General features: G+C 56.1%; 1 protein-coding gene across 2 annotated transcripts in view; it reads right to left on the bottom strand.

Annotated features, from left to right (window-relative positions):
* PCSK6 (proprotein convertase subtilisin/kexin type 6) overlaps nt 1–14133 on the bottom strand; it is a gene marked incomplete at its 5' end in the record, with an annotated part of 68928 nt that extends 54795 nt beyond the window's left edge. For both annotated transcript variants that reach the window (XM_080651774.1, XM_080651775.1), the window contains one exon: nt 13873–14133. In XM_080651774.1, the coding sequence (XP_080507900.1) occupies nt 13873–14133 (261 nt within the window). The remainder of the gene's footprint in view (nt 1–13872) is intronic.
* Nucleotides 14134–15046: the final 913 nt, after the last annotated feature.

The following is a 15046-nucleotide window of genomic DNA, read 5'->3' as shown; positions in this document are numbered from 1 at the left end:
CCACAGGCCGACACTCTATCCACTGAGCCAAACTGGTGAGGGCTGGTTCATTCTTTTATTTATTTTTACTCTTTCTATATATTTTTATTGATGTCAGAGAGGAAAGGAGGGGGGGGAGAGAGAGAGAGAGAGAGAGAGAGAAACATCCATGATGAGAGAGAATCATGGATCGGCTGCCTCCTGCACGCCCCCTACTGGGGATCAAGCCCGCAACCCAAACATGTGTCCTGACCAGGAATGGAACCACCTGTGACCTCCTGGTTCATAGGTCGGTGCTCAACCATTGAGCCACCCTGGCCAGGCTCCTTTTTCTTTAAAAAAAATTTTTTTAAATATATTTTATTGATATTTTCCAGAGAGGAAGGGAGAGGGAGAGAGAGCTAGAAACATCGATGAGAGAGAAACATCGATCAGCTGCCTCCTGCACACCTCCCACTGGGGATGTGCCCGCAACCAAGGTACATGCCCTTGACCGGAACCGAACCTGGGACCCTTGAGTCCGCAGGCCGACGCTCTATCCACTGAGCCACACCGGCCAGGGCGTAAAAAAAATTTTTATTTAATGATTTTACAGAGAGAAGAAGGGGAAAGAGAGAGAAACATCGACGTGTCGTTCCACTCATTCACGCATTCATTGGTTGATTCTTGTAAATGCCCTGACCGGGGATCGAACCAGCACCCCTAGGCCTATCGGGGTGATGCTCTCACGCCAGCGGTCGGCAAACTCCTTCGTCCACAGAGCCAAGTATCCACAGGACAACGACTGACATGTCTTTGGAGAGCCGAAAACCGACTTCCGCGCCTGGGCCACGAAGTTTCAATGGCACTGGTGTTTTGTGGAAGAGCCACACTCCAGGGGCCAAAGGGCCGCCGTTTGCCGACCACGGCTCTCACCCGCTGGGCTCCCCCCCCTCCCTCCCGGGCCAGGGCCTGACACAGCTGTGCTGAGCCCTGTCTGCTCGGAGCTTCTGCAGCTTTGGGGGAAAAGCCTGTTTCCAAGTCGCTGGCGACGGAGTTCAGTTATAGAACGTGACGGATCCCCGTGGGGCTGCTTAAGAGAAACACGACTAATTGGCCCGTAAAAACCTCCGCACCGAATGAATTCCGTCCTGCTCCGCCGACTTCCGCCCCAAGAAAGGTTATAAACACACGGGTACGTGGCCGCGGAACCTATATTTAGCCAGCGCGGGGCTACCGGGTATTTATAATGAAGGAAGTCCAGAGAGAGCAGGAGAGAGAGAATGAGCAGTTTGTTGTTATTTCTTTAAAGCATTCAGAAAAAAAAAAAAAAAAAAAATTTTTTTATGAAAAAAAAATTTGAAAACCCCTGCTTCCTATTTCGGTCACACAGACACATAGCAACACGCTGTTACGGCGATAATTATAATGCCGACCCACGGTAAGATGTTGGCTCAATTTCCCGGCCTCCCAAATTTGCCTTCTGCAACACGTATGCCTCCCCCTGCCCCCCCCCCCCCCGCTCCCCCTCCCAGTCCCAGCCCCAGCATGCAATTAAGCTGATGGGACTTCCTGCGGGTTTCTGAAAAGGCCTTCGTTTCGACATAGTCAAGTTGGCTTTCTCTTCCCCGAAGTCCAAGGAGGCTGGGTTTTGGAGCAGGAAATGGACGTATATACCCGGCCTCACCCGCTACCTTTCACGTCCACAAAGGGCCCACGGGTGACAAACTCCACAACCTTCGCCTGGGAGAGCTTCCTTTTATTTTTTAAGCTAGAGGCCCGGTGCACGAAAATCTGTGCACGGGGAGGGTCCGAGGCCTGGCCAGCGATCAGGGCCGATGAGGTTCCCCGACTCCCGGCCTCCCCGCCCCCTCCTTCCCTCGCTCCCTCAGCACCCCACCACCCACTGCCGGTGGCCCACCATGTTCCGCGCCAGCCCCTGGTGGTCAGCGCACGTCCTAGCGAGCGATCGAACTCCCGGTCTCCCGGTTGAACGCCTGAGGGGACAATCTGCATATTAGCCTTTTATGAACTAGGACGTTTACTGATTTCAGAGAGGAGGGAGGAGAGAGAAACATCCACGACGAGAGAGAATCATGGATCGGCTGCCTCCTGCACGCGCCCTCGTGGGGATCGAGCCCGCAACCCGGGATGGTGCCTTTGACCGGGGAATCGAACCGTGACCTCCTGGTTCACGGGGTCGATGCTCAACCCCTGAGCCACGCCGGCTGGCGGGGCTGCGGCTTTCCCTTCTGAGCGTGCTTTTAAATTCCTTCCTTGAGGACATCCTCTCTCATTCATCAATTCGTTCACTGGATCGCGTTCGTGGGAATCCAGCTTTGCTCCCTGATGGGGCCGTTAACTTTGTGTCTCATCCAATCGGCGTGTTATCGAAGGAACCCCTGGTCTTCTAGGCAGGGAGTCCCGGCCGCCAGGACAGAGCCGGCCAAGTATGCCTATTTACATATTTTATCCTATTTAACACCTTTTTATTTTGCCAGCTCCTCGTACAGCCCATTAAGTCATTTAATTGGTTTGACTTCCTTGTACAAGCGGGACATTTCCTTGCCTCTCGAATGCAATTACCGTCATCTCTGGCTCTGCTTGCCCCTGGAGTCACATTTTCTCCTTTTTTAAAAAAAAAAATATATATATATATATTTTTTTGATTGATTTCAGAGAGGAAGGGCAAGGGAGAGAGGGAGAGAACCATCCATGAGGAGAGAGAATCATGGATCGGTTGCCTCCTGCACACCCCACCCTGGGGATGGAGCCTGCAACCGGGGCATGTGCCCTGGACCGGGAATCGAACCCTGACCTCCTGGTTCCTAGGTCGACGCTCAACCGCTGAGCCACACCAGCCAGGCAACACTTGATCTCCTTTTCATTACCAAGTATTTTATGTTTCTGTCCTTGTTTTCTCGGACTCTCCCTCTAGGGCCGGGGTCGGCAAACTCATTCGTCAACAGAGCCAAATAGCAACAGGACGGCGATGGACATGTCTTTGGAGAGCCCAATTTTTTGAACTTAACCTTCTTCTAACGCCGCTTCTTCCACATAGACTCGCCCAGGCCGTGGTGGTATTTTGTGGAAGAGCCGCACTCCAGGGGCCAAAGAGCCACATGCGGCTCGCGAGCCGCAGTTTGCCGACCACGGCTCTAGCGCACGCCCTTCCAGACAGCTTTCAGGAAAATGCCCCATCTTCCTCTCGATCCCAAAGCTCCCAGCTCACTGGACCGCTGCTCCGTTTTAGCTTAATGTCCCTTCATTCCTATTACGTGTGACGTGTCCCAAGCTTTAGGTCCCCCGGGCGTTCATGTTAATAGAATCTATAAATAAGGGCAGCTTCGTAGAATAATGCACTCATTCTTCGCCCCTGCCCCTGCCCCTGCCCCTGCCCCCACTTCTCGTACGTGCCCCCAATTCACCGGGAGGCAAGGCGCTCCTAAGAGGGACGCCTTACTTTCAGAAATCACTATTCAGGCCCTGGCCAGTGTTGCTCAGTGGGTAGAGCGTCCGCCTATGGACTGAAGGGTCCTGGGTTCGATTCCCGGTCAGGCCACGTGTCCAGGTGGCGGGCTCGATCCCCAGTGGGGGGTGTGCAGGAGGCAGCCATCAAAGATTCTCTCTCATCATTGATGTTTCTCTCTTTCTCTCTCTCTCTCTCTCTCTCTCTCCCTCTCCCTTCCTCCTTGAAATCAATATATACACACACACACACACACACACACACACATATATATATATATATAATTTATTTATTTTGTTAATCCTCACCTGATTGATTTTTAGGGAGAGTGGAAGGGAGGGAGGGGAGAGAGACAGAGAGAGAGAGAGAGAGAGAGAGAGAGAAGGAAACATCAATGAGAGAGAGACAAAAAATTGGTTGCCCCCCACACAGTCCACACTGGGGCCGGGGAATGAACCTGCAACCCAGGTACGTGCCCACGACCCGTTATCGAACCCAGGACTCTAGTGGGTGGGCCGGCACTGTAACCATTGAGCAACACTGGCCAGAGCTCTCCCTCCCTCTCCCTCTCTCTCTCTCTCTCTTTCTCTCCTTTTTAAGAAATCCTCTTTTGCCCTAACAGGGTTGGCTCCGTGGATAGAGCGTCGGCCTGCGGACTGAAGGGTCCCAGGTTCGATTCCGGTCGGGGGCATGTACCTTGGTTGCGGGCACATCCCCAGTAGGGGGCATGCAGGAGGCAGCTGATGGATGTTTCTCTCTCATCTCATCGATGTTTCTAACTCTCTCTCCCTCTCCCTTCCTCTCTGTAAAAAAAATCAATAAAATATATTTTTTTTTAAAAAAGAAAAGAAATCCTCTTTCATTTATCAATTCATTCTAGGACTCTGCACAGAACGGCTGCTCGTCCCATTCATCCCTTCAACAACTCCCGAGAAGCTGAAAAATGCTCTCAAGAGCCAATCATTCGAATCCGGAACGAGAAATACAGCGCAGAGCGAGAGCAGGGAAGAGAAGGAGCAGGCGAGGCCCCCCCCCCCCCCCCGCCACCTCCGGGAGCACCCTGGCCAGGCCGAGGGCCGGTTGGTGGCTCCTCCGTCCTCGGCAGGCAGGCCCGGGAGCTGCCAGCCTCCCCTCGCTTATGAGCTTTATGGGGATGTTTCTCCCCGGGGCTCAGTCCCTCTGCCCACCGAGCACCAGCACGTGATGGGGTCCCGGAGCCTCGCTAATCCTCTGAGAGGCCAGACCGAACCCAGAACACACCTTGTAAAAGCCGAGGCCCCCGAGGCCAGATGCCACGGGGATTTCTGGGACGAAATCACCGGCCCCTTTAAATAAATCGAACCCTCATCTCTAGGCAGGAATGGACGATGTCTCTCCGAGGAGAGTAGGAGGTTTCTCCCAGGTCTCTCCTGGCCCCACCACAACCCTAAGAATCTTGTTCTCCCCACATTTGTGGTGGTTGCTGTTAATCCTCACCCAAGGATATTTTTCCCATTGATTTTTAGAGAGAGTGGAAGGGAGGGAGGGAGAGAGAGAGAGAAGAAAGGGAGAGAAACACTGATGTGAGAGAGACACATCTATCGGTTACCTCCTGAACATGCCCTTGACCAGGGCCATGGATCAAACCCACAACACTTCGGTGACAGGGACGCCGCTCTAACCACTGAACACCACCAGCCAGGGCTCTCCTGACATTTGATTATAAAACACGTGTTGCTTAAACGCTCGCATCAAAGCACCACGATCCCCCCCAGCCTGTCCCTCACCCCCGGGGGAAGGCATAGCACCAGCTCCCGCACGCCGCCTACTGGGGATCGAGCCCGCAACCCGGGCACGTGCCCTGACCGGGAATCAAACTCGAGACCTCCTGGTCCAATCCACTGGACGACGCTCAATCCATTGAGCCACACCCGCCGGGCCCTACGGATCTCTGAGCATCACTTCCGAGCCCGCGGTGCGTGCAGAAACACAACCCAGCGACATCTCGATGGCTTCCTAGCAACGGTCAGTGTGGGCTGGAATGAACTCCTATAAAAACGCCAAAACACTCGCCCGAGCTCCGTGGTCGGCACACTGCGGCTCGAGAGCCACCGGCGGCTCTTTGGCCCCTTGAGTGTGGCTCTTCCACAAAATACCACGGCCTGGGCGAGTCTATGTTGAAGAAATAGTGTTAGAAGAAGTTTAAGTTTTAAAAAATGTGGCTCTCTAGCCGAAACCGGTGTGGCTCAGTGGATAGAGCGTCGGTCTGCGGACTGAAGGGTCCCAGGTTCGATTCCGGTCAAGGGCATGTACCTTGGTTGTGGGCACATCCCCGGTGGGAGGTGTGCAGGAGGCAGCTGATGGATGTTTCTCTCTCATCAATGTTTCTAACTCTCTATCCCTCTCCCTTCCTCTCTGTAAAAAAATCAATAAAATATATATATTTTTTTAAATGTGGCTCTCAAAAGAAATTTCAACCGTTGTACTGTTGATATTTGGTTCTGTTCACTAATGAGTTTGCCAACCACTGGTCTAGCTGGATTGGTTCAGTGGATAGAGCGTCGGCCTGCGGACTGAAGGGTCCCCAGTTCGATTCCGGCCAAGGGCACGTGCCCGGGTTGCGGCCTCGATCCCCAGTATAAGGCCTGCAGGAGGCAGCCGAACCATGGTTCTCTCTCATCATGGATGTTTCTCTCTCTCTCTCTCTCCCTTCCTCTCTGCAATCAATAAAACATATTTTTAAAAAAATAAATAAATGAAACACAGCCCTGCTCTGAGACCCGCCGTGTAACGTACCCAGAAGCACCCTGACCACACGGTGTAGAGAAAACGCACACACCACGGGGGGGTGGGGGGGGAACAGGGGCTCAAATCCACAAAGTCCCCCGGCCTCAGGGGGAGAAAGATCTCCCCGTGTCACCGAAAGGCGTCCCCGGGGAGGCCAGGCAGCTGCCCAGCAGGGGGACGCGCTGGGGGCTGGCGGGCCGTCCATCCCCACCGACCGAGAACAAAGCGTCGTAAGCGCCTGCCTCCGGACAGGACGCAATTGCTGGAAAGTAAAAGCAACTTTGAGCAGAAGACAAAAAAAGACAAAAAAGAACAAAAACTGGCTGGAAGACAGGGCTTTCTGCAGTTCTCTGCAGCCACTGAACTTCTGACTCAGGAAAACAGAAACACGGCCAGGGCTCCTTGTCAGCGCGAATCGAGATGGGGAGTGGAGGCCGGCCGGCCGGCGTGGCTCAGGGGTGGAGCGTCGACCTAGGAACCAGGAGGTCAGGGTTCGATTCCCGGTCAGGGCACAGGCCCGGGTTGCGGGCTCCATCCCCAGTGTGGGGCGTGCAGGAGGCAGCCGATCCATGATTCTCATCATGGATGTTTCTCTCTCTCCCTCTCCCTTCCTCTCTGACATCAATCTATACTAATAAAAGCGTAATATGCCGAAACCGGTTTGGCTCAGTAGATAGAGCATCGGCCTGCGGACTGAAGGGTCCCGGGTTCGATTCCGGTCAAGGGCATGGACCTTGGTTGCGGGCACATCCCCAGTGGGAGGTGTGCAGGAGGCAGCTGATGGATGTTTCTCTCTCATCGATGTTTCTAACTCTCTATCCCTCTCCCTTCCTCTCTGTAAAATATCAATAAAATATTTTTTTTTAAAAAGCGTAATATGCTAATTAGACCGGACAGCCGAATGACCTTAAGGACGACCTTCCAGACGTCCTTCCGGACGAAGCCGGGCTGTGAGGGCCGAGCCCCTTGCATGAATTTCATGCATCAAGCCTCTAGTAAAAAAATATATATTTTTTTAAAAATATATTTTGTTGATTTTTTTACAGAGAGGAAGGGAGAGGGAGAGAGAGCTAGAAACATCGATGAGAGAGAAACATCGATCAGCTGCCACTGGGGATGTGCCCGCAACCAAGGTACGTGCCCTTGACCGGAATCAAACCCGGGACCCTTCAGTCCGCAGGCCGACGCTCTATCCACTAAGCCACACCGGGTGAGGGCGAAAAACATAATTTAAAAAAAGAGAAAGAAACAAGTTATTTCCCCACTTCTCATTCCTCCGTCTACGGAAGATCCTGAGGCCCAGCTCACATGCCACCATCGGTCGCCACGCCTTCCAGGACCTTCCCAGGTGACGCAGGCCCCGACCTCCTCCCTCAGCCTCACGCGTCGGGCTCCACCTCCATCCCGTTTGCAACAGGGACGTCGGTTCTGGTCGGTTGTGGGTTCCCTGCCTCGTTGGTCTCGGAATCAACCCCCGAGGGAGCAGCCCGAAGCCGCGCCCACGGACGGACGTGCGGACGGCACCTCAGAAAACAAGCGATCCCACGGCGCCGGGGGCCTGTGTTCAGAGAAACGGGGCAGCCCTGAGCCGGTGCGGCTCCGTGGATAAGGCGTCGGTCTAGGGACTGAAGGGTCCCGGGTTCGATTCCGGTCGAGGCCACGTAGCTCGGTTACAGGCTGCATACCTGGGCCTGGTCGGGGCACGTGCGGGAAGCAACCCATCGATGTGTCTCTCTCTCTGTGTCTCCCCTCCCTTCCGCGCTCTCTCTAAAAAAACTATGGAAAAACATCCTCGGGCCAAAACCGGTTTGGCTCAGTGGATAGAGCGTCAGCCTGCGGACTGAAAGGTCCCAGGTTCGATTCCGGTCAAGGGCACGTAACTTGTTGCGGGCACATCCCCAGTGGGAGGTGTGCAGGAGGCAGCTGATGTTTCTCTCTCATCGATGTTTCTAACTCTCTATCCCTCTTCCTTCCTCTCTGTAAAATATCAATAAAATATATTTAAAAAAAAAAACAAAAACATCCTCGGATGAGGATGAACAGCAGGAAAGGAAAAATGACAGGCGGGAGGAACAGCTCCGATACGCTGACACCGGGAGATTCACACGCATCGTACAGAGGCAACACCCCCCCAAGTTATCGAGATACAAGATAACCCGACGGAACAATGGGCCAAGGACGTCCATGAGCCACTCCGAGAGGAATGAGAATGAGTCACAACGGCACGAGGAGGCATTTAACGTTCGGGGGCTTCTAAAGCCACATGCATACAAACTGCAAGCCCGGCCGGCGTGGCTCAGCGGTGGAGCGTCCACCAAGGAACCAGGAGGTCACGGTGCGATTCCCGGTCAAGGGCACACGCCCGGGTTGTGGGCTCCATTCCCAGTGGGAGGCGTGCAGGAGGCGGCCGATCCATGATTCTCTCCCATCATGGATGTTTCTCTCTCTCCGACGCCCTTCCTGTCTGACATCAATAAAAATATACTTAAAAAAAACACACCCACGTCAGTACCAGGGAACGAGGTTCCAGGTGACCGCTATGCTGGGCCCACCCCCCCTCCCTCTCCCCCCGTCCCGCCCGAGCCCCCCACACTCTGGTTGGAAGAGATTCTGGTCCGGGATTTGAACACCAGGCTCGGCTTCCGCTTAGGAAGACACGCTGTGGGCAGACGACAATGTCCTTGCGCTCACCTGAAATGCTGGGCCAGGTCCCGGCCTCTGTGGAGCTCTTTAAGGGGAAGGACGGGAGGCACGCTGAGACTCCTTTAAGGCTCTCACATCCTCCGGGCCCCCTGGCAGCGGCCCCCCCTGTCCAGAGGCTCAGCCTCAGAACCAACAGCTTAGCTCGGGGCAGGGGAAGGTACGGGGCCCACGTGGCACCCCCAAAGTCAACGTTTCCAAAAGCCTCAGCCACCCCGCTGTGGGGATGGGTCTGGGAGAGTATCTTTTTTTTTGAGAGAGACAGAGAGACAGAGAGTGGGAGAGGGAGAGACACACACACAGAGAGAGAGAGAGAGAGAGAGAGAGGGAGGGAGAGGGAGAGACACAGAGAGAGAGAGAGAGAGAGAGAGGGAGAGAGAGGGAGAGACAGAGAGAGAGAGAGAGAGAGAGAGAGAGAGAGAGAGAGGGAGAGGGAGAGACACACACACACAGAGAGAGAGAGAGAGAGAGAGAGAGAGAGAGAGAGAGAGAGAGAGAGGGAGAGGGAGAGACACACACACACACACACAGAGAGAGAGAGAGGGAGAGGGAGAGACACACACACACACACACAGAGAGAGAGAGAGAGAGAGAGAGGGAGAGGGAGAGACACAGAGAGAGAAAGAGAGAGAGAGAGAGAGAGACAGAGAGTGGGAGAGGGAGAGACACAGAGAGAGAAAGAGAGAGAGACAGAGAGTGGGAGAGGGAGAGACACAGAGAGAGAGAGAGAGAGAGAGAGAGAGAGAGAGGGGGAGAGAGAGAAACATCAATGTGAGAGAGACACATTGACTGGTTGCCTCCCGCACGCGCCCCAACCAGGGCTGGGGGTCAAGCCTGCCACCCAGGTCTGAGGCGGCCGGCCCATGATTCTCTCTCAGCACTGATGTTTCTCTCCCTCCCTCCCTCTGCAATCAATAAGAATATCATTAAAAGCCACACCCACCACAGATGACGTTGGACATTTCTCTCCCTAGTTCCTCTCTGCCGCCACGTGCAAGCATTCGTAAATAACACAGACTGGCTTGGCGTGTTTTTTGAAAAAAAAAATCCACATGCAGCCCCAGCCCCTTTGGCTCAGTGGATAGAGCATCGGGCTGCGGACTGAAGGGTCCCAGGTTCGATTCCGGTCAAGGGCACATCCCCAGTGGGGGGCGTGCAGGAGGCAGCTGACCGATGTTTCTCTCTCATCGATGTTTCTAACTCTCTCTCCCTCTCCCTTCCTCTCTGCAAAAAATCAATAAAGTATATGTTTTTTAAAAAAATAAATCTTTTAAATAAATAAGTAAAAATAAAATGAAAATCCACATGCACACGCCCTCCACCTGCCCCTGCCTTTTGCTCAGCGCTGTGTCCGAGTTAGCTGTGCAGATCCCTATCGGCTTCATTCCTTTCCAATCGCCGTGAGCTACTCCCCGGGGGGGATTCCCGTTCCCCTCCCGGAGGGGTGGGGTTAGACTGGGACTCCGCCCCCCGCACAGCACCCCTGGACGTTCCTAAACACATCTCCTCAGGCGCTTGGGCAAGGAGGTCACTCCCGGATGTGAACTCGCTGACCCGACGGGGCCTCCCGGTGGGCCGGCCAGCTTACTCTCTCCAAAGTCGGGATGCCGCCCCGAGCCGGTGTGGCTCAGTGGATAGCGCGTCGGCCTGAGGACTGAAGGGTCCCGGGTTCCATTCCCGCTCAGGGCACACGCCCGGCTTGCATGGCGGGCTCGATCCCCAGCGTGGGGGGGCGTGCCGGAGGCAGCCGATCCACGATTCTCTCCCATCGTGGATGTTTCTCTCTCTCTCCCCTCCTCTCTGAGATCGATAAAAAAAATATATTAAAAACAATAAAAAAGTCCTGATGCCACCAAGAACTTCCAGCAGTGGCACCTGAGCTGCTCTGTGCCCTGGCCAACACTGGATGCTAAGGTTTTCCCACATCGGCCAATCGCAGAGGCGTGAAACCACATCACTGCCTTAAACCACATCAACCCCAATTACTCCCAGGATGCAGGCCGTCCTTTCTCATGTTTACTTTTTGATTTGATTTTTTTGGTTAATCCTCACCTGAGGATATTTTCCCATTGCTTTCTCAGAGAGAGTGGAAAGGAGGAAGGAGGGGGTGGGAGAGAAACATCGATGTGAGAGAAACACATCAACTAGGCCCACGACCTGAATTTCTTATCTTCTCAGATGTGGCTGTTGTAAAGGTATTGTTTTGTGTGTGTGTGTTTTTTAATATATTTTATTGATTTTTTACAGAGAGGGAGAGAGAGTTAGAAACATCGATGATAGAGAAACATCCATCAGCTGCCTCCTGCACACCCCCTACTGGGGATGTGCCCGCAACCCAGGTCCATGCCCTTGACCGGAATCGAACCTGGGACCCTTGAGTCCACAGGCCGACGCTCTATCCACGGAGCCACACTGGTCAGGGCTGTAAAGGTATTGTTAACCAAGCAACCGGTCACCTCTCTTCCCATTACCCATGTAGTTGGTTTTGTCCTCTGTCCACAGTGACATTTGACCCTTTCCAAGTCTTATTCCTCTTTTTTAAGGCCTGGTGCGTTAAGGGGACCTCTAGGGTGAGGATGAATAGAGGAGCAAAGAGAGGCTAATTGGGTCTCGTCCCTGACGCCGCTTATATTTTTTTAATTAATCATCCCCTGAGGATATTTTCCCCGGTTGCTTTTTAGAGACTTTTTAGAAAGTGCAAGGGAGGGAGGGAGGGAGGGGGGAGGAGAGAGAGAGAGAGAGAGAGAGAGAGAGAGAGAGAGAGAGAGAGAGAGAGAGAGGTGAGAAAAACACATCGACTGGTGGCCTCACACACTTATCCTGTGGGGCGTGGGGATCGGACCTGCCACCCAGGTGTGTGCCCTTGTCCGGGAATCGAACCTGTGACTCTTCGATGTGTGAGCCGACGCCCCAACCACCGAGCCAAACCAGCCAAGGCTCGATGCCTGTTTTTCTTTCTTTGGTTTCAGAGAGGAAGGGAGAGAGAGAGAAAGAGAGAGAGAGAGAGAGAGAGAGAGAGAGAGAGAGAGAGAGAGAGAGAGAGAAACATCAATGATGAGAGAGAATCACAGATCAGCTGACTCCTGCACGCCCCTACTGGGGATCGAGCCCGCAACCCGGGCATGTGCCCTGACCGGGAATCGAACCTGGGACCCTTCAATGTCTATCTAACCAACGAGCCACAACGGCCAGGGCAGCATGCTTAATTGTCACCGGAGAAGACCCAGAGCTTTTATCAGACTCTGAAAGGCATCCAGGATGGGAGGAAGGTGAAGAACCATCTGTCTCCATGACCTCTGGCCCACGTCACACCAAACAGGATCGGGGTATCAGCCAAACGAAGGGAAACGTAAAAAGAACCAGGCCAGGACTTAGGGGCGAGCCCAGATCCATGACCGAGGGCGGGCTGAGAGTCAGGGCAGGTACCAGGAGTGCTAATTGCCCAGCAAGGCTTTAGGGAGGGGACCTCACACCAGACAGAGACCGTGGCCGGCTGGACGAAGACAAAGAGCCGGGACGTCCCGGTCGGTCGGTCGGTCGGTCGGGGGTAACACGCTTTCTGTGCGGACGCGAAACCGCTTCCATCCCTGGCCCCTGCTCCCTCCGTGGACTCGCCCGTAAATCAAAGCTAAGAATATCTCCGTGGCATTTATGAGTCACAAAACCTCCAGGGTTGGGAAGGCACAGGAGGCTTTTTGAAGAGTTCTCACTGCAGGCCGCCCGGGGCCTTTTCCATAGTGTACCTGCCGGTGGGGGAGGGGGACAAAGGCTGGTTTTGAATAGAGTAACAGGCCCAGCCCAGCCCGCCCGCCTGCCCCTAGGAACCAGGAGGTCAGAGTTCGATTCCCGGTCCGGGCACATGCCCGGAGTTACACGCTCCATCCCCAGTAGGGAGCGTGCGGGAGGCAGCCGATCAGTGAGTCTCTCTCCTCATGGACGTTTCTATTTCTCTCTCTCTCTCTCCCCCCCTTCCTCTCTGACATCAATACAAACATATTTTTAAAATAAATAAATAAATAAATAAATCGAACCCGGGACCCTTCAGTCCGCAGGCCGACGCTCCATCCACTGAGCCACACCGGTGAGGGCCAGCATTTTTTTTAAAATAGGTTTCATTGATATATTTTTTTAGATAGAGAGGAAGGAAGAGGGAGAGAGAGAGAGAGAGAGAGAAAAAAAACAACATCAATGATTGATTGCCTCCTGCATGCAACCGAGGTAGGTGCCACCTTGACGGGAATCGAACCCGGGACCCTTCAGTCTGCAGGCCGACGCTCCATCCACTGAGCCACACCGGCTAGAGAGCCTCTGTGGCTACGTGCCAGCGTGAGTGACAGCGTGAGTGACAGCCGAGGCAGCGGGAGGGCTGCTGGCTCCCGGGCCAGCTCATTCCCCGGGCCAGTCACCCCGCGATCAGTCCAACAACTTGTTGACTTTTTGCACCCTATCCCTGTCCCTGTCCCTGTCCCTACAGAAGTTCGGAAAATGACTCGTCTCGGGTCACACTGCTAGTATTCGGAGCCTAGAAACCAAGCAAACGACCCCACCCCACGCCCTACATCCCCCCCCTAACACCCCCTTCCGTGCGCCTCCGGCCACCCCCAGGGCTGCTGGGTCCTGAGCCGTCCCCGAAAGCCGCCCTCATCGCAACTCTCAGGCACGGGCACCGGGCACCGGGGCGGTCCCCCTCCAGGAGCCGGGCCCACGGAGGGCGCAAGGGTCCCAGGGAGGCCCGGCCATGCGCCGTGCGCCTGTCACCCAACGATCGCCCAGCCGCCCTGGCGCGCACTCAGGGTCCAGCTCTCCGTCGAGGGCAGCAGGGGGCGGGGGGGGGGGGGAGTCTCAGGCCCAGGAGAGCCCGGTGGGCACGGAGGACAGCGCCCGCGGGCAGAAGGCTGCGCCCTCCACGGCCCCGGCTCGGGGCGGGCCGGGCAGGTGTCCAAGGAAAGTTTGGGGCGCGCAGGGCCCGCGGCACTCACCTGGCCCAAGTTGAGGTAGCCGTGCGCCTGGGCCACGCGGTCCGCCTGGGCCGGGCCGCCCAGCACTTGCACTGCCCAGTGGTTGGTGTAGACGGGGCGCGGCGGCGGCGGCGCGGAGCAGGCGGCGGGCAGCGCCAACAGCAGCAGCCACTTCCAGGGGCGCAGCGCCAGCGGCCGGGGCGCGGGCCGGTCGGCGTCCCCCGCGTCCTCGGCGGCGGCGGCGGCGCGGGGCCCGGGCGCAGGCGGCGCGCGCGGAGGCATGGCAGCGGCAGGCAGGCTCCGCGGCGGGCGCCCGAGCGGCGAGTGCGCCAGGGGGGTGGGGTGCCGCCTTTTAAAGCCGCTCCGCGCGCTGGGGAAGCGCCGCCGCCGCCGCCGCCGCCGCCGCCGCCGCCGCCGCCGCCGCCGCCGCCGCCGCCGCCGCCGCCGCCGCCGCCGCCGCCGCCGCCGCAGCAGCAGCGGGCGGGAGCGAGGGAAGGGGAGGGGGAGGCGGCCGCGGCGCGTTCCCGCCCGCGCGCCCCGGTGGCGCCCCTGCGCCCGCCGTACCCGGGCCCGCTGCAAACCCAAGACACCCGAAACGCCCCTCGCCGGGAACTTCTCGCCGACTTTTTTGGGGGTTCACGGGACGCAGGCACAGACGCCGGGCAGCCCTGAGCGAGCGGCGGCCGTGACCTCGCGTGACCTCCTGGGAGGCGGGAGGGAGGGCCCAGGGCGCATCCCCGGTGAGTCCAGTTCCCGGAGCGCTGGGGGCGGGCCGCGCCCTCCCACCTGGTGGGCGGCTTCTGCGTCCCCATTGGCCCGGTCCGGTTGGACTCCTGCACAGGTGGCCTCTCTCCTTCCTGCGTGCGACAGCCGACTTCACAGGAGGGTCTGGCTCCGGGGGGTTGAGCGTCGACCTGTGAGCCTGGAGGTCACGGTTCCATTCCTACCAAGGGCACAGGTCCGGGTTGCGGGCTCCATCCCCAGTAGGGGACGCGCAGGAGGCAGCTGATCCGTGATTCTCTCTCATCATGGATGTGTGTGTGTGTCTCTCTCTCCCTCTCTTCCTTCCCGTCTAAAATCAATAAAGATATCTAGATTTTTTTTAAAAAAAAAAAAGTAGTCACAAGGAAGAGCGGCGGGGGTCACGGCACTGTCTCCCCCAAAAGGAGACCTGATTGTAGGGGCGGTTGAATGG

This window comes from Plecotus auritus (genome assembly GCF_963455305.1).
Source record: "Plecotus auritus genome assembly, chromosome: 15".
Taxonomy (NCBI): Eukaryota; Metazoa; Chordata; class Mammalia; order Chiroptera; family Vespertilionidae; genus Plecotus; species Plecotus auritus.
This window is presented reverse-complemented; position numbering and strand designations above follow the sequence as displayed.